Below are 18,208 nucleotides of genomic sequence, written 5' to 3'. Positions count from 1 at the left end.
TTTGATTGCTATAGTTTTGTAGTATAATTTGAAATTAGGGATCATGATACCTCTGGATTTGTTATTCTTTCTCAATGTTTCTTTGTCCATTTGGGGTCTTCTGTGGTTCCATACAAATTTTAGGATTATTTGTCCTAGTTCTGTGAAAAGTGCCATTGGAGTTTTGATAGGGATTACACTAAATGTATAGATTATTTGGGTAGTATGGACTTCTTTTTTCCTTTTACTTTCTGGCCTTTATTTTTGTTGTTGTTTTTGTTGATTTATTTTTTCTAATTGATTTATTTATTTTAATTGGAGGCTAATTACTTTACAATAATGTAGTGGGTTTTGCCATACATCAACATGAATCAGCCTCAGGTGCACATGTGTTCCCCATCCAGAGCATCCCTCCCAGCTCCCTCCCCATCCTATCCCCCAGGGTCATCCCAGGGCACCAGCCCTGAGCACCGTATCTCATACATTGAACCTGGACCGGTGATCCACTTCACATATGATAATATACATGTTTCAATGCTACCCTCTCAAGTCATCCCACTCTCTCCCTCTCCCACAGAGTCCAAAAGACTGTTCTTTACATCTGTGTCTCCTTTGCTGTCTCGTATATAGGGTCATTGATACCATCTTTCTAAATTCCATATATATGCGTTAGTATACTAATTAGTGTGTTTCTTTCTGACTTACTTCATTCTGTATAATACGTTCTAGTTTCATCTGCCTTGTTAGAACTGATTCAAATGCATTCTTTTTAATGGCTGAGTAATATTCCATTGTGTATATGTAGCTTTCTTTGCAGAAGGCAATGGCAACCCACTCCAGTACTCTTGCCTGGAAAATCCCATGGAAGGAGTAGCCTGGAAGGCTGCAGTCCATGGGGTCGCTGAGGGTTGGACATGACTGAGTGACTACTTTCACTTTTCACTTTCCTGCATCGGAGAAGAAAGTGGCAGCCCACTCCAGTGTTCCTGCCTGGAGATTCCCAGGGATGGGGGAGCCTGGTGGGCTGCCATCTATGGGGTCGCACAGAGTCGGACTGAAGTGTAGCAGTAGCAGCAGTTTTCTTATCCATTCATCTGCTGATGGACATCTAGGTTGCTTCCATGTCCTGGCTATTATAAACAGTGCTGCGATGAACATTGGGGTACATGTGTCTCTTTCAGTTCTGGTTTCCTCAGTGTGTATGCCCAGCAGTGAGATTTCTGGGTCATATGGCAGTTCTACTTCCAGTTTTTTAAGGAATCTCCACACTGATCTCCATAGTGGCTGTACTAGTTTGCATTCCCACCAACAGTGTAAGAGGGCTGCCTTTTCTCTGCACTCTTTCCAGGATATTGTTTGTAGACTTTTTGATAGCAGCCATTCTGACTATTGTGAGATGGTACCTCATTGTGGTTTTGATTTGCATTTCTCTGTTAATGAATGATGTTGAGCATCTTTTCATGTATTTGTTAGCCATCTGTGTGTCTTCTTTGGAGAAATGTCTGCTTAGTTCTTTGGCCCATTTTTTGATTGGGTTGTTTATTTTTCTGGAATTGAGCTGCAGGAGTTGCTTATATATTTTTGAGATTAATTCTTTTTCAGTTGCTTCTTTTGCCAGTATTTTCTCGCATTCTGGAGGCTGTCTTTTCAGCTTGCTTATAGTTTCCTTTGTTGTGCAAAAGCTTTTAAGTTTAATTAGGTCCCATTTGTTTATTTTTGCTTTTATTTCCATTACTCTGGAAGGTGGGTCACAGAGGATACTGCTGTGATTTATGTCAGAGAGTGTTTTGCCTATATTTTTCTCTAGCAGTTTTATAGTTTCTGGTTTTACACTTAGATCTTTAATTTATTTTGAGTTTATTTTTGTGTATGGTGTTAGAAAGTGTTCTAGTTTCATTCCTTTACAAGTGGTTGACCAGTTTTCCCAGCACCACTTGTTAAAGAGATTGTCTTTTCTCCAGTGTATATTCTTGTCTCCTGTGTCAAAGATAAGGTGTCCATAGGTGCGTGGATTTATCTCTGAGCTTTCTATTTTATTCCATCGATCTATATTTCTGTCTTTGTGTCAGAACCATACTGTCTTGATGACTGTAGCTTTATAGTAGAGCCTGAAGTCAGGCAGGTTGATTCCTCTGGTTCCATTCTTCTTTCTCAAGATTGCTTTGGCTATTCGAGGTTTTTTGTATTTCCATACAAATTGTGAATTTATTTGTTTTAGCTCTGTGAAAAATACCATTGGTAGCTTGATAGGGATTACATTGAATCTATAAATTGCTTTGGGTAGTATACTCATTTTCACTATATTGATTTTTCTGATCCATGAACATGGTATATTTCTCTATCTGTGTGATCTTTGATTTCTTTAACCAGTGTTTTATAGTTTTCTATATATAGGTCTTTTGTTTCTTTAGGTAGATTTACTCCTAAGTATTTTATTCTTTTCATTGCAGTGGTAAATGGAATTGTTTCCTTCATTTCTCTTTCTGTTTTCTCCTTGTTAGTGTATAGGAATGCACGGGATCTCTATGTGTTAATTTTATATCCTGCAACTTTACTGTATTCATTAATTAGCTCTAGTAATTTTGTTTTGTGGTGTCTTTGATTTTGGTATCAGGGTAATGCTAGCTTTGTAAAATGAGTTTAAGAAGGATAAATATTTACTCTTTGAATGTTTGGTAGAATTCATCAGTGAAGCCATCCGATCCTGTGCTTTTGTTGGCAGTTTTTGATTACTGATTCGATCTCTTTACTAGTAATCTGTTTTAGATTTTCTATTTTTTCATGATTCAGTCATGGAAGATTGTATGTTTTTAGTAATTTATCCATTTTTTTTCTAGGTTGTCCAATTTGTTGGCATATAATTGTTCAGAGTATCTTTGTGCTCCTTTGTATTTGTATGGTATCAGTTATAATTTCTTTTTCATTTCTAATTTTATTTATTTGAGCCCTCTTTTTCTTTGTGACTGTAGCTAAAGTTTTTTCAGTTTTGTTTATCTTTTCAAAGAGCTAGCCATTAGCTTCATTGATCTTGTCTATTGTTTTTTAGTTTCTAAATCATTTATACTGTGTTCTTTGTTATTTCCTTTCTTCTACCAACTCTTGACTTCATTTGTTCATCTTTTTCTAGTTCATCTGGGTGTAAAGTTAGATTGTTTTAGATTGTCTTGTTTCTTGAGTTGGCCCGTATTGCTATGACCTTCTCTCTTAGAAACACTTTTGTTGTACCCCATAAGGTTTGGTATGTGGTATTTCTGTCCCTAGGTATTTTTTTTTTCTTTGATTTCTTTAATGATCCATTGGTTTTTCAGTTAATTTTTTTTTTAACTGAAGTATAGTTGATGTACAATGTTGTGTTAGTTTCAGGTATACAGCAAAGTGATGCACTTACACATATAACAGCAAGCCTCTTAGCATTTTTCCAACAGCATTTGTTCACTTTGTGTCTTTGGGTCACATTTGGGTAATTCTTGCAACATTTTAAGCCCCCCACCAGTGAAAAGATTATGATTCACTAAAGGCTTACATGTAGATTGGCAGTTTTTAATAATAAAGTATTTTAAAATTAAGGTTTGCACTTTGTCTTTTCAGACATAATGCTGTTGCATACAGTATAGAGTAAACATAACTTCCGTATGCACTGAGAAACCAAAGACTTTATGTGGCTCACTTTTTTGCAATATTCACTTTGTTGTAGTGGTGGGAAACCAAACCTGTGATGTCTCAGGGGTATGCCTGCATATGCTTATATGCAAAGCAATATGTGAGTGCTTTTGACTTAGACATTGTTCTCTACTCAAATCATTTGTGACCAGGGTAACTTGGAGATTTATTTTGCAACATGTGATGGTGCCCTAGAGTTTGATGGACGTTTTTTTCCCAGCATAGTATGGAATTTATGGAGGACTTTGTGGAGGCAGTATGGTGAGATAAAAGAAGCATGGGCTTTGCATTAGAAAGCCTTTGGTTTAAGTGTGTTCACTGTAGACCCTGGATAAATTGACTTTGTCTGAGTCTCTGATTCTTCATAAATAAAATAAGAGTAATGATACCTACCTTGCAGATGAGGATTAAGTGAGATAGGATATATAAAGTGTCTGGCACAGAAGCTGGCGCATGGGAGGCACTCAACAAATACCCCCTTCTTTTTGTAGAGAAAGTGTAAAGGATTGAGAAAATCATGCACATTAGTACTTTTGGTTCTTATATTTCTTTAAGGGTTCAGTTCAGTTCAGTTCAGTCGCTCAGTTGTGTCCAACTCTTTGCGACCCCATGAATCGCAGCACGCCAGGCCTCCCTGTCCATCACCATCTCCCGGAGTTCACTCAGACTCACGTTCATCGAGTCTGTGATGCCATCTAGCCATCTCATCCTCTGCTGTCCCCTTCTCCTCCTGCCCCCAATCCCTCCCAGCATCAGAGTCTTTTCCAATGAGTCAACCCTTCGCATGAGGTGGCCAAAGTATGGAGTTTCAGCTTTAGCATCATTCCTTCCAAAGAACACCCAGGACCGATCTCCTTCAGAATGGACTTGTTGGATCTCCTTGCAGTCCAAGGGACCCTCAAGAGTCTTCTCTAACACTACAGTTCAAAAGCATCAATTCTTCGGCGCTCAGCCTTCTTCAGAGTCCAACTGTCACATCCATACATGACCACAGGAAAAACCATAGCCTTGACTAGACGGACCTTAGTCGGTAAAGTAATGTCTCTGCTTTTGAATATACTATCTAGGTTGGTCATAACTTTTTAAAATCTACTACAGTATAGATTTTTTGGGGCTCCAAAATCACTGCAGATGGTGGTTGCAGCCATGAAATTAAAAAACGCTTACTCTTTGGAAGGAAAGTTATGACCAACCTAGATAGCATATTCAAAAGCAGAGGCATTACTTTGCCAACAAAGGTCCGTCTAGTCAAGGCTATGGTTTTTCCAGTAGTCATGTATGGATGTGAGAGTTGGACTGTGAAGAAAGCTGAGCGCCGAAGAATTGATGCGTTTGAACTGTGGTGTTAGAGAAGACTCTTGAGAGTCCCTTGGACTGCAAGGAGATCCAACCAGTTCATTCTAAAGGAGATCGGTCCTGGGTGTTCTTTGGAAGGAATGATGCTAAAGCTGAAACTCCATACTTTGGCCACCTCATGCGAAGAGTTGACTCATTGGAAAAGACCCTGATGCTGGGAGGGATTGGGGGCAGGAGGAGAAGGGGACAGCAGAGGATGAGATGGCTGGATGGCATCACGGACTCGATGAACGTGAGTCTGAGTGAACTCCGGGAGTTGGTGATGGACAGGGAGGCCTGGCGTGCTGCAATTCATGGGGTCGCAAAGAGTCGGACACAACTGAGCAACTGAACTGAACAGTATAGATATTGTCTCCTCCTCCACCCTCAGGTGCATAATTATAAGAGAACTATGTAGCCAGTAAAAGCTCAAAAAGATACAATACATTCATCAATGTTATATAAATTATGGCAGTGTAATTTGGGCTTCTGAAGTAGAAACTGAAAGGCAATTGTAGCAAAAGTGATGGTGATGGTCATATGTCCTGGACCATTAGTCAGCTATTGACAGTGGACTCTGTTCTGCTTTGGTACACTGAGGGCTGGTGTGTGGGGGAAGTGATACTAAAGCAGTTGGATGCAGCTGTGCCAGGGTGTTCAGATTTAGAGCTTTCTGTTCTTTGTGGCTGTTTGTGCTTATTAATAAGACTTATAAGCTGTTTCTTCCTGTGGACTCAGTAGGGATTTTGGTTCCTGCAAGATGGCTGCTTGCACCAAGGAGTAACTGCCTTCATAAGCTGTGGAAAGAAGACTCTCAATGGATTTCATTTACTGTAATTTTAGTAGTAATTTTAAGGGGTTTCCCTGGTGGCTCAGTGGTAACAAATCCACCTGCCAGTGCAGTAGACACAGGAGACACAGGTTTGATCCCAAATATACAACCCAGAATTGTATTAAGAATGTTCCTTTGTAAATTAGAAATGGCGTGATTGTGAGTGAAGAGGTCAACTGTTCATATGTTAAAAGATAATTGGAAAATCGTCTTTTAGTGATGTAGTTTCATGGGATCATTGTTCTTTAATGTCTTAATTTGCTATACCAATTTTATTGAAAGAAATGTGGAAAACTTTTAAAATTAAAGCAAATTTACAGTATTGATTTTTAAATGAATGCAGTTGTTTCTGTGATTAAAAAATATTTTTTCCTTAAAGCATAAATTATTTCTGAAAATAGTATTTAAAAGATAGAAGTAGAGTAACTTGTACTGATTATTTGAGGTTTTTAAGTATAACAACAGAAACCAAGCAAAGTTTCTTATTTTTGTTTTAAAATTGAGAATTCAGTAGTGAATACTTTATGTTGAACAGCCAATAAACTCATTATGAAGCAAAATGATAACTTAATGATTTTATGTGCTTTCTACAGGTTTTATTGAAAACTACAGCTGGAGATATTGATATAGAGTTGTGGTCAAAAGAAGCTCCTAAAGCATGCAGAAATTTCATCCAGCTTTGTTTGGAAGGTAATCATAATTCTTGAATTTTATTCTGTAAAAGAAATTTTGTTAATTTAAAAATTGCAGTGTATTTTCCTACAACATTGAAGACTCATGTTAAATAGTGGTAATGAATGATCAGAGTTGATATAAGCAATGTGGGTTTGAGCTGTGTGTCAGGAGATTGAGAGAGGAGATAAAAATCCCTCCAGTCCCCCGCCACCAGTCAGTAAATCTCTGCATCTTTAACAGAAATTTATCTCACTTCTTTCTTTCATCCTCTAAAAGTGGGTACTCCCTAAGATGCTTTAGTTCTTTTTTCTTCAATTGTTACTTCCAATCGGTGAAAGTGAAAGTTGTGAAAGTCACTCAGTTATGTCTGACTCTTTGCAACCCCATGGACTGTATAGTCCATGGAATTCTCCAGGCAAGAATACTGGAGTGGGTAGCCTTTCCCTTCTGCAGTGTATCTTCCCAACCCAGGGATCGAACCCAGGTCTCCCACATTGCTGACGGATTCTTCACCAGCTGAGCCACAAGGGAAGCCCAAGAATACTGGAGTGGGTAGCCTATCCCTTCTCCAGTGGATCTTCCCCACTCAGGAATTGAATTGGGGTCTCTTTCGTTGCAGGTGGATTCTTTACCAACTGAGCTAACTTCCAACCATGTAACCATCAAATGTAGAATTCCAACCATTTCTCCTCTTTTGAACTCTAATTTATATATCTGATTGCCTAGTGGACTTTTCTACTCAAATCTTCTACTGTCAGCTACAACTCAAATAGTATAAAACCAAATTTACCAGTTTCTTCCCCAAAACTGCCTTAACTGTGTGATTGTAATTGCCTCTTACCTGGTCTTCCATTTTCTTATCTTTGATCTCTTTATCCTCACTTTTTTTTTTTTTTTTTTGGTGGCTATTTTATTTTATTTTTTTTTTAACTTTTTATTTTTTTTTTAATTTTAAAATCTTTAATTCTTACATGCGTTCCCAAACATGAACCCCCCTCCCACCTCCCTCCCCACAACATCTCTCTGGGTCATCCCCATGCACCAGCCCCAAGCAAGCTGCACCCTACGTCAGACATGGACTGGCGATTCAATTCTTACATGACAGTATACATGTTATAATTCCCATTCTCCCAAATCATCCCACCCTCTCCCTCTCCCTCTGAGTTCAAAAGTCTGGTATACACATCTGTGTCTTTTTTCCTGTCTTGCATACAGGGTCGTCATTGCCATCTTCCTAAATTCCGTATATATGTGTTAGTATACTGTATTGGTGTTTTTCTTTCTGGCTTACTTCACTCTGTATAATTGGCTCCAGTTTCACCCATCTCATCAGAACTGATTCAAATGAATTCTTTTTAACGGCTGAGTAATACTCCATTGTGTATATGTACCACAGCTTTCTTATCCATTCATCTGCTGATGGACATCTAGGTTGTTTCAATTCATCTGGTAGTTAAATCCTCAGGCAGCTTGGCTTCCTAGTTTTCCAACTTCATTTTTCATTGCACTGAATAACCATGTGGTCTCAGTTGACTATTACCTTTATTTCCTGAGCAGGTCCTTCCCATTTCCACTCATAAACTCTTCATTTCTTGAAATCTCATATCCTCACATGCCTTTTTGGAATACTTTCTCTTCCCTTCTTTTTCTGTTCAAGTTAACTCACTCATTCTTCTGTTTTTTGTCCATGTGGTATCACTTGTGGGATGTTAGTTCCCTGACCAGGGCCGGGGTAAATCCTGGGGCCCCAGTTAAACCACCCAGTTAATCCTACCAGGGAATTCCCAGTCCACTTTTTCATGTGTATTAAAAATTTTGTTTGCTTCATAAAGCCTTCCATCCAACATTCAGTGATGATATTACCAATGTTACTAGTAACTCTTAGATTTGAGTAATAAAGTGACTATCTTTCTTTTAAACAAACTTTACAGAATTACAGTCACTTGGGTGTTTTCCCCTTTAGAATATTCCCTTTTAGAGCTAAATATCCCTAACATTTATAACATGCTGACTTTCAGTATACATTGCATATAGTTTCAGATATCTCCAGTGGTGGCAAATCATTGTCCTAAATTATATCTGATTTTTAGGAAAAGAGAAGGTTAATCAAGGTATCAGAAAGCAGCGCTCTGAGTCTAAAGCAAGATGTGAAAGAAAATACAGAATAACCAGTAGTAGCATGCAGTGAGAGCTCTCCAAATAGATAATTGGAGAGAAAATTGCCAGTGGAAGATTTAAAGAATAAAAATACCCAGACCAAAACAATAAAACAAAACAACCTCCTTCAGCACCTCAAAAAAGAAAAGAAAAATTGAGCTGACAAAAAAGAAAAGGAGAAAATAAGACATCTGTAAAGACCATTATTAATAATTACTATGGCAGGCAGGAAGGAAATTGAGTCAGACAGGTAGTTCAGTCAGAGAAGAGAAACACAGTAGACACAGAAAAGTCAGATTTTTTTCTGGAAAGAAGTTTGAAGAATATTAAGCTCAAATTTTACAGAGGATCAAAAGTATAAAAACATTAGAAAGAATAAATGGTAAATTATAATCCATGCTCAGGTGAATAGAAGAAACAGAAAACATCTGGATATAATATAACAATGAAAGAAGAAATAAGGTTCTTAAGTTAGGTGATGATGAAACTTAATCACAACATCAATAAAATTATTTCCCTATTTATGAGAATACAAGTAGAAAGAAAAAAGACAAGGAAAATAATAAAAAATAATTAGAGCAATTCTTTTAACTGAAAAGGTGAGAAATAAAATTATTATTGCAAAGGTTAACAAGAAACTTGAGAAAACTAATTTAAACAAAGATGCTTCCAAATGAATAAAGTCAGGGTTTTAAAAATTTAATTCAGAGGGCCTCATTTTAATTCTCTGCTTATATGATTTAAACAAGTCACAGTATTCTAGATCTTATAATGGTCATATCAATATTAAAAGAGAAAAAAGGCCATGGTTTCCAAAATTAAAGAGCAAGTGAATAAACACGAGCTAGTGGGAGCACAGCCTCAGATACAGTCTTCAACTAAAATGGTGTTTACAGCTAAAGGGAAGTTCTTATTTTTTTTCCAGTTTTATTGAGGTGTGATTGGCAAAAATTGTATACATTTAGGTTGTACAACATGATTTTTTAAATAGTGTACGATGTGATAATTTAATGTATGTATACATTGTGAAATGATTACCATAATCAAGTAACATATCTGTTACCTTACATCATTACCTTTTTGTGTGTGTGTATGTGGTGAGAATATGATATGTACACATTTCTAGTATACACAATTCTATTAATAAAAATTTCTAGTATACAATAATCACCATATCGTGCACTAGATCCCCAGAACTTACTCATCTTATAATTGAAAATTTGTATCTTTTTGACCATCACCTCCCAATTTTCTCCATGCCCCCCAGCCTCTGGCAACCATCATTCTACTCTCTGTTTCTGTGAGCTGAACTTTATTTTAGGTTCCACACAAAAGTGAGAAAATTAACTATTTGTCCTTCTGTGTCTGGGGGTAGTTTTTAGTCTTTATGAAAACAAAAGATTTACAGTTACACAGACTTAATCTTGGATTTCAGATCTTTGCAAGATAGTTAGGTGAACACTCAAAAATGTGAAAATGTTCCAGAAATTCCCTGGTGATCCAGTGGTTAAGATCCCACCCTTCCAATGTAGGGGGTGCAGCTTTGATTGTTGGTTGAGGAACTGAGATCCCACATGCCATGTGGTGTCACCAAAAAAAATTTTTTTTAAATGAGTGAGAATTTTTAAAAATTACAGGTTTAAAAAGTAGGTTAAAGAAGAGAAGGGAAGCTTGTTATCTTTGATAATTTGATTAATTCTTCTGAAAAGTGAGGAAGAAATAAAATTTTAGGTTTGAAAAGCAAAGTGGGGAGCAAAAAGAGAAGTAAATAGGAACATCAAAATTTTTATACTTTATGTGACTGTTAACTCTTGAAATTTAACTTCAACCATGTCTCCTCAGTGTCCATGCTTCATCAGTTATCTTTTATCCTCTTTCTCCTTTAGCAAGAGTTTTAAATTCTTTAGAAGTTACAAACATTTAAATATTATAGTAAGAGGTTAAAAGAAATATCTTTACAAAACTAAAATATTTGTTTAAAAAAACCCAATGGGCTAAAATAGAGAGCTCATAAAGAAGTTTTAAGTAAAAAGTTATTAAAGATAATATTTGCAGAAGTAAACACAAAAAATTCTAAGAGACACATATACATGATTTTAAAATGCAATGTAAATTCCTATGTGTGCTTAAGCAGAAATATAACTAGTCAGAATATGTTGTTATACCCATACATTGTTATAGCCAGAAATACAAAACTTAATGACAGTAGCAGACTCAGCATCCAAATAGAAACTTCATTTTCTATTTGAGATACATATAAATTGCTTTTTCAGTAGTGGGGAAAATTCAGGAGGATATTATGAACACACATAATGAAATAGCAAGGCCTCTGCAAAATACTAATTGAATGATAAATAAACATTCAAGAAGGACGTCAAACATTGCAAACAGCAAGATCTTTTATAGCACATGATAAGCTCTAAGTGCATAGTTCAATGTGCATGCATGCATGCTGAGTTACTTCAGTCGTGTCTGACTCTTTGCAGCCCTATGGACCATAACCACCAGGCTCTTCTGTCTACCAGATTCTCTAAGCAAAAATATTGCAGTGGGTTGCCATGTCCTACTCCCAGGAATCTTCCTGACTCAGGGATTGAACCCCGTGTCTCTTAAGTCTCCTGCTTTGGCAGGTGGGTAGGCAGGCACAGTTCAACAGTGATTATTAATAAATTACAAGGAAGTGGAAATAATGGATATAGAAATTATGAGAAATGTGGAAATTTGGAATTTTAGGCATGATAGAATACAAAATTAAAGTGTAGAGAAACTACAGAAAATTTATATTCAATATGTATAATGTTATAATAATTTCATTTATCTGACAAGAATATAATTAGGAAAATAAAGAAAAGTTTAAGACTTAATAGGAAGTACAAAAAGGAAAGATGGGTAATGTTAAAATTTGAAAACACAATAAAAATCTCTTTCATTTCCCTCTTCTGTCATCTCAAATAGATTGTGGAGTCTTAATAGATCCTGTTCTCGAGAATTCTTGAATCTGTGTGTCTCCAGATAAGCCATAGTTGTGTTTTGATTGGACAACAGTTGCTCTCTATCCAGCCTTGTAACTTACTGGAGTTTAAGTGATCCTTTGAAAAAGTAAATCTGACCATGTGCTAAAAACTGTTGTTTACATATTATGGGCATAATGGATTATTTTTATTTTTTGATGTAGGCTGGGGTATGTTTTAATGTTCAAATTTAAATAGGGATTTGTCAAATTTAAGTGGAAATATTAAAGCTTGATCTCACATTTGTGTTGAACTTGAGAATTTATAGGTTGCCTCCATATTATTTAATCTTCAGAATAGCGCTATGAGTAATTTATATTGTTGGTTTCATAATTAGAAAATTATATGTGCAGCATGTTGACTATAGTTATTGCATATTTGGAAGTTGTTAAAAGAGTATATATTGCAAGTTCTGAGCACAAGAAAAAAAATTTGTAACTGTGTGGTGATGGATGTTAACTAGATTTATAGTCTGTGAACGTTTCACAATATATGCAAATATTGAATCCCTGTGTTGTACATCTGAAACGAATGTAATCTTGTACATCAATTATATCTCAGGTTTTTTTTTTTTTTTTTAAGAAAATTGAGTTTTCAGGTTAAAGCCAACAAGAGGCAAGACTTACAATTGCTAACTGCAATACACATTGTTAATCAAAGTAAATGGCTACTTAGGAATACAGGAGAAATACTTTTAGACTTCTTGGTTTTTACAATTTCTGTTTGTAGCCAAAGAGAACTTATCTGTACTTGGGAGTTCTTATGAATGTAGTGCAACAGATCTTCACTCAGAATGGATTGGGAAAAAAAATCAGTTAATCTTCCTTTCTGTTTCTTCCAATCCATCCTCCAAACGATACAGTTGTTAGATCACTTGTTACTTTGTTGTTGCTTTTTTTAACTGTGAGTTTTATTTCCAGTTATAGCTTGCTCATGTGAAAAATTATAAGGGTGCCTGTGAACAAGCCACAGTATTATAGTATTTTGTGAATTATGATAAACCATAGTCATGTTTTGGCTAATAAAGTGTCACAAAGTACTCATGTAATTGGTATTTTATGGATTATGTCAGTAATTGTATCAGTACAGTGCCTGGTCCACAGTAGGCACTTGATAAGTATTTGTTGTTGAATGAGCTGGGTTGGTTCAGTTTCACATAATAGAAGACTCAACTCAAATGATTTAATTAATGGAGACATTCATCATTCTCTTTGATAAGAAATCTGGTGTCAAGAAGTTCTGCAGCTCAGTAAAGTATTAAGGGAACTGTGCTCTTTTCATCTCTGTTTTACAGTCATCAGCATGTGATTAAATTATAACTACACTCAATTATTGACTCCAACTCAATCAATTCAGGGATCATATAAGATCTCGTATGTTTATTAGTGTATTTATATAAAAATACAAATAATTTCTTCAGTCATTTAGCAAACTTAATGAGAGTCTAATTTGTTATTCAGTCGCTAAGTCATGTCTGTCTCATTGAGACCCCGTGGACTGCAGTGCACCAGGCTTCCTCCATCGCCAACTCTCGGAGCTTGCTCAAACTCATGTCCATTGAATCAGTGATGCCATCCAACCATATCATCCTCTGTTGCCCCCTTCTCCTCCTGCCCTCAATCTTTCCCAGCATCGGAGTCTTTTCCAATGACTCAATTATATATTGTGTTGATTAATCATTTTATTTGTTGACTGTTTCTTGAGCAGGGTGCACTGATGGTGCCAGACCCATAATCAGTGAGTAATTTTGATATATTTTGGATTTGTATAGTGTTTGTGTAAGTTAATTTTCTGTGGGGAAACGAGGGAGAATTAAGAAATAGGCTATTTATCTCTATGAAGGTTTCTCAATCTCCAGCACTATTGATATTTTGGGCTAGTAATTCTTTGTTGTGGGGATTTTTTGTGCCTTGTAGGATGTTTACAAGTATCCTTGGTCTTTCCCTACTAGATGCCAGTAACATCTCCCATGTGTGACAGTCTGATATTTCCAGACATTCACAAATACGTGCCACAGAGAAAAATTGCTGCTCCTCCTACCCCTAGTTGAGAACCACAGATCTATACCAAAACCTCTTCAATTTTTATTTTGAAAATTGCATCCAGGGTTTGAGAGAATCCTTGAAGTAGATACAAAACAACCAATACTATGGTTTCTGTAGAAACTGAGTTAGATATTTTATAGTAAGTAGGGAAGAAAAGATTTTGGTTAAGGAGCCTATTTAACATTCTGGGGAAAAAAAATCTTGTGACCGGTTGTGTTAACTCTAACTGTAGATACACTTAGTTTTAGGCATTGATAAATTTTCATTTTATTAAAATATATTAATTTCAGATGTACAGCAAAGAGATTTAGATATCAGTTCAGTTCAGTCACTCAGTCGTGTCCGACTCTTTGTGGCCCCATAAATCGCAGCATGCCAGGCTTCCCTGTCCATCACCAACTCCCAGAGTTCAATCAGACTCATGTCCATCGAGTCGGTGATGCCATCCAGCCATCTCATTCTCTGTTGTCCCCTTTTCCTCCTGCCCCCAATCCCTCCCAGCATCAGAGTCTTTTCCAATGAGTCAACTCTTTGCATGAGGTGGCCAAAGTACTGGCGTTTCAGCTTTAGCATCATTCCTCCCAAAGAAATCCCAGGGTTGATTTCCTTCAGAATGGACTGGTTGGATCTCCTTGCAATCCAAGGGACTCTCGAGTCTTCTCCAACACCACAGTTCAAAAGCATCAATTCTTCGGCTCTCAGCCTTCTTCACAGTCCAACTCTCACATCCATACATGACCACTGGAAAAACCATAACCTTGACTAGACGGACCTTAGTTGGCAAAGTAATGTCTCTGCTTTTGAATATTCTATCTAGGTTGGTCATAACTTTTCTTCCAAGGAGTAAGAATCTTTTAATTTCATGGCTGCAGTCACCATCTGCAGTGATTTTGGAGCCCCAAAAAATAAAGTCTGACACTGTTTCCACTGTTTCCCCATCTATTTCCCATGAAGTGATGGGACCAGATGCCATGATCTTCGTTTTCTGAATGTTGAGCTTTAAGCCAACTTTTTACTTTCGCTTTCATCAAGAGGCTTTGTAGCTCCTCTTCACTTTCTGCCATAAGGGTGGTGTCATCTGCATATCTGAGTTTATCGATATTTCTCCCGGCAATCTTGATTCCAGCTTGTGTTTCTTCCAGTTCAGCGTTTCTCATGATGTACTCTGCATATAAGTTAAATAAGCAGGGTGACAATATACAGCCTTGACGTACTCCTTTTCCTATTTGAAACCAGTCTTTTGTTCCATGTCCATAGGTAAATAGATTCAGATTCTTTTCCATTATAGCTTATTGCAAGGTAATGAATACTGATATGGATACTGAATACTGTCCTGTGTTATCCATTGATCCTTGTTTATTTTTTGTATAGTAGTTTGTATCTGCTAATCCCAAGCTCTTTTTTCAGATTAATTCAGTTTTGGCCATGCTGGGTCTTCGTTGCTGTGTGTGGGCTTTCTCCAGTTGAGGCAAACAGGGGCTGCTCTCTAGTTGCAGTGTGGAGGCTTCTCACTGCAGTGGCTTCTCTTTTGTGAGGCATGAGATCTAGGGCACATGGGCTCCTCTAGTTGTAGCTTGTGGGCTCAGTAGTTGTGGTGCAGGCCCCATGGCATGTAGGATCTTCCCAGATCAGGTGTCGAATCCATGTCCCCTGCATTGGTGATTCTCAACCACTAGGCCACCAGAGAAGTCCCCAAACTCTTAATTTATCCTTCCTCCACCCCCTTTTCCAAGTTTGTTTTCTACATCTGCTAGTCTGTTTCTGTTTTGTAAATTAGTTCATTTGTATCATTTTATAGATTCTCCATGTAAGTGATAATATACGGTATTTGTCTTTCTCTGACTTCACTTATGATAATCTTTAGTCTGTTCATATTGCTGCAGATAGCATTATTTCATTCTTTGATCGAAATATTTCATTCATTGATATATGTGTGATTTCTGCTTTATTGACTATGCCAAAGCCTTTGGCTGTGTGGATCACAATAAACTGGAAAATTCTTCAAGAGATGGGAATACCAGACCACCTGATCTGCCTCTTGAGAAACCTATATGCAGGTCAGGGAGCAACAGTTAGAACTTGACATGGAACAACAGACTGGTTCCAAATAGGAAAAGGAGTACATCAAGGTTGTATATTGTCACCCTGCTTATTTAACTTACATGCAGAGTACATCATGAGAAACACTGGGCTGGAAGAAGCACAAGCTGGAATCAAGATTGCTGGGAGGAATATCAATAACCTCAGATAGGCAGATGACACTACCCTTGTGGCAGAAAGTGAAGAGGAACTAAAAAGCCTCTTGATGAAAGTGAAAGAGGACAGTGAAAAAGTTGTCTTAAAGCTCAACATTCAGAAAACGAAGATCATGGCATCTGGTCCCATCACTTCATGGGAAATAGATGGGGAAACAGTGGAAACAGTGTCAGACTTTATTTTTGGGGGCTCCAAAATCACTGCAGATGGTGACTGCAGCCATGAAATTACAAGACGCTTACTCCTTGGAAGAAAAGTTATGACCAACCTAGATAGCATATTCAAAAGCAGAGATATTACTTTGCCAAAAAAGGTCCATCTAGTCAAGGCTATGGTTTTTCCTGTGGTCATGTATGGATGTGAGAGTTGGACTGTGAAGAAGGCTGAGAGCCGAAGAATTGATGCTTTTGAACTGTGGTGTTGGAGAAGACTCTTCAGAGTCCCTTGGACTGCAAGCAGATCAGTCCTGGGTGTTCTTTGGAAAGACTGATGCTGAAGCTGAAACTCCAGTACTTTGGCCACCTCATGCAAAGAGTTGACTCATTGGAAAAGACTCTGATGCTGGGAGGGATTGGGGGCAGGAGGAGAAGGGGACAACAGGGGATGAGATGGCTGGATGGCATCACCGACTCAATGGACTTGAGTTTGAGTGAAGTCCGAGAGTTGGTGATGGACAGGGAAGCCTGGCATGCTGCGATTCATGGGTTGCAAAGAGTCGGACACGACTGAGTGACTGAACTGTATATATATTGCTATATCTATCTATTTGCCACAAATTCTTTACCCATTCTTCTGTTGATGGACACTTAGATTGCTTCCATGTCTTGGCTAATGTAAATACTGCTGTATGAACATTGGTGTTGTATGTATCTTTTCAAATTAGAGTTTTTGTCTTTTCTGGATATATGCCCGGGAGTGGGATTGCTGGATCACATGGTAACTCTATTTTTAGTTTTTTTAAGGAACCTCCATACTCTTCTCCATGGTGGCCGCACCAGTTTACATTTCCACCAACAGTGTAAGAAGTTTCCTTTTCTCTACACTATCTCATTTATTACATTTACATTTACACCCATTTATTGTTTGTAGACTTTTTGATGATGGCCATTTTGACTGGTGTGATGTGATACCTCATTATGGTTTTGATTTGCATTTCTCTAATAATTAGTGATGTTGAGCTTCCTTTTATGTGTTTTTTGGCCATTTGTATGTCTTCTTTGAAGAAAAGTTTATTTATATCTTATGCCCAATATTTGATTGGGTTGTTTGGTTCTGTTTAGCTGTATGAGCTGTTTGTATATTTTTGAAATTAATCCCTTGTCAGTCTCATCTTTTGCATATTCTGTCTCATTCCATAGGTTGTCTTTTGATCTTATTTATAGTTTCCTTTGCTGTGCAAAAGCTTATAAGTGTGGCCAGGTCCTATTTGTTTACTTTTGTTTGTATTTTTGTTTGTTCTGGGAGACTGACCTAGGAAAACATTGTTAGGATTTAAGTCAGAGTTTTGCTTATGTTCTCTTCTACTAGTTTCATTGCGTGATATCTTATGTTTAAGTCTTTAAGCCATTTTGAGTTTGTTTTCTAAGTTCATTGATTTATATGCAGCTGTCCAGCTTTCCTAATACCACTTTCTGAAGAGACTGTCTTTTCTCCATTGTTTATTCTTGCCTCCTTTGTTGAAAATAATTGACCACAGTGTGTGGAAATACTTCTGGGCCCTCTATTCCATTCCATTGATCTATATGTCTGTTTTTGTGCTAACACCACGTGTTTTGATTACTGTGGCTTTGAAGTATTGTCTGAAGTCTGAGATAGTTATGCTTCTACCTTTGTTCTTTTTCCTCGGGATTGCTTTGGCATTTTGAGGTCTTTTGTGTTTCCATATAAATTTAGGGTTACTTGATCTAGTTTCATGAAAAATGTCATAGATAATTTGATAGGGATCACATTAAATGTTTAGATTGGTTTGGGTAGAATGGCCACTTTAACAATGTTAATTCTTCTAACCTACGAGTGTGGGATATCTCCATTTTTTGAATCATTTCTGATTTCCTTTATCAGTGTTTTATAGTTCTCAGTATATAGGTCTTTCACCTCCTTGGTCAGGTTTATTCCTAGGTGTCCCTGGAACCTGGCCACTGCAACTCCTGAACCCATGCACTGAAAGGAAGAGAGCCCCTGCTCACCGCATCTAGAGAAAAGCCCATACAGCAGCGAAGACCCAGCACAGCCCAAATTAAATAAAATTAATTTAAAAT

At 37.2% G+C, this 18,208-nt stretch overlaps 1 protein-coding gene across 1 annotated transcript in view; it reads left to right on the top strand.

The window, feature by feature from the left end:
- Positions 1–18,208, top strand: part of CWC27 (CWC27 spliceosome associated protein homolog) — a 253,969-nt gene that overhangs the window by 5,352 nt on the left and 230,409 nt on the right. Inside the window, exon 2 of the mRNA XM_005694639.3 lies at positions 6,400–6,496. Within this exon, the coding sequence (XP_005694696.1) occupies positions 6,400–6,496 (97 nt within the window). The remainder of the gene's footprint in view (positions 1–6,399; positions 6,497–18,208) is intronic.

The sequence above is a fragment of the Capra hircus genome, chromosome 20 (genome assembly GCF_001704415.2).
Source record: "Capra hircus breed San Clemente chromosome 20, ASM170441v1, whole genome shotgun sequence".
Taxonomy (NCBI): Eukaryota; Metazoa; Chordata; class Mammalia; order Artiodactyla; family Bovidae; genus Capra; species Capra hircus.
Note: the sequence above shows the minus strand (reverse complement) of the source record. Positions and strands in the feature narration are given on the sequence as shown.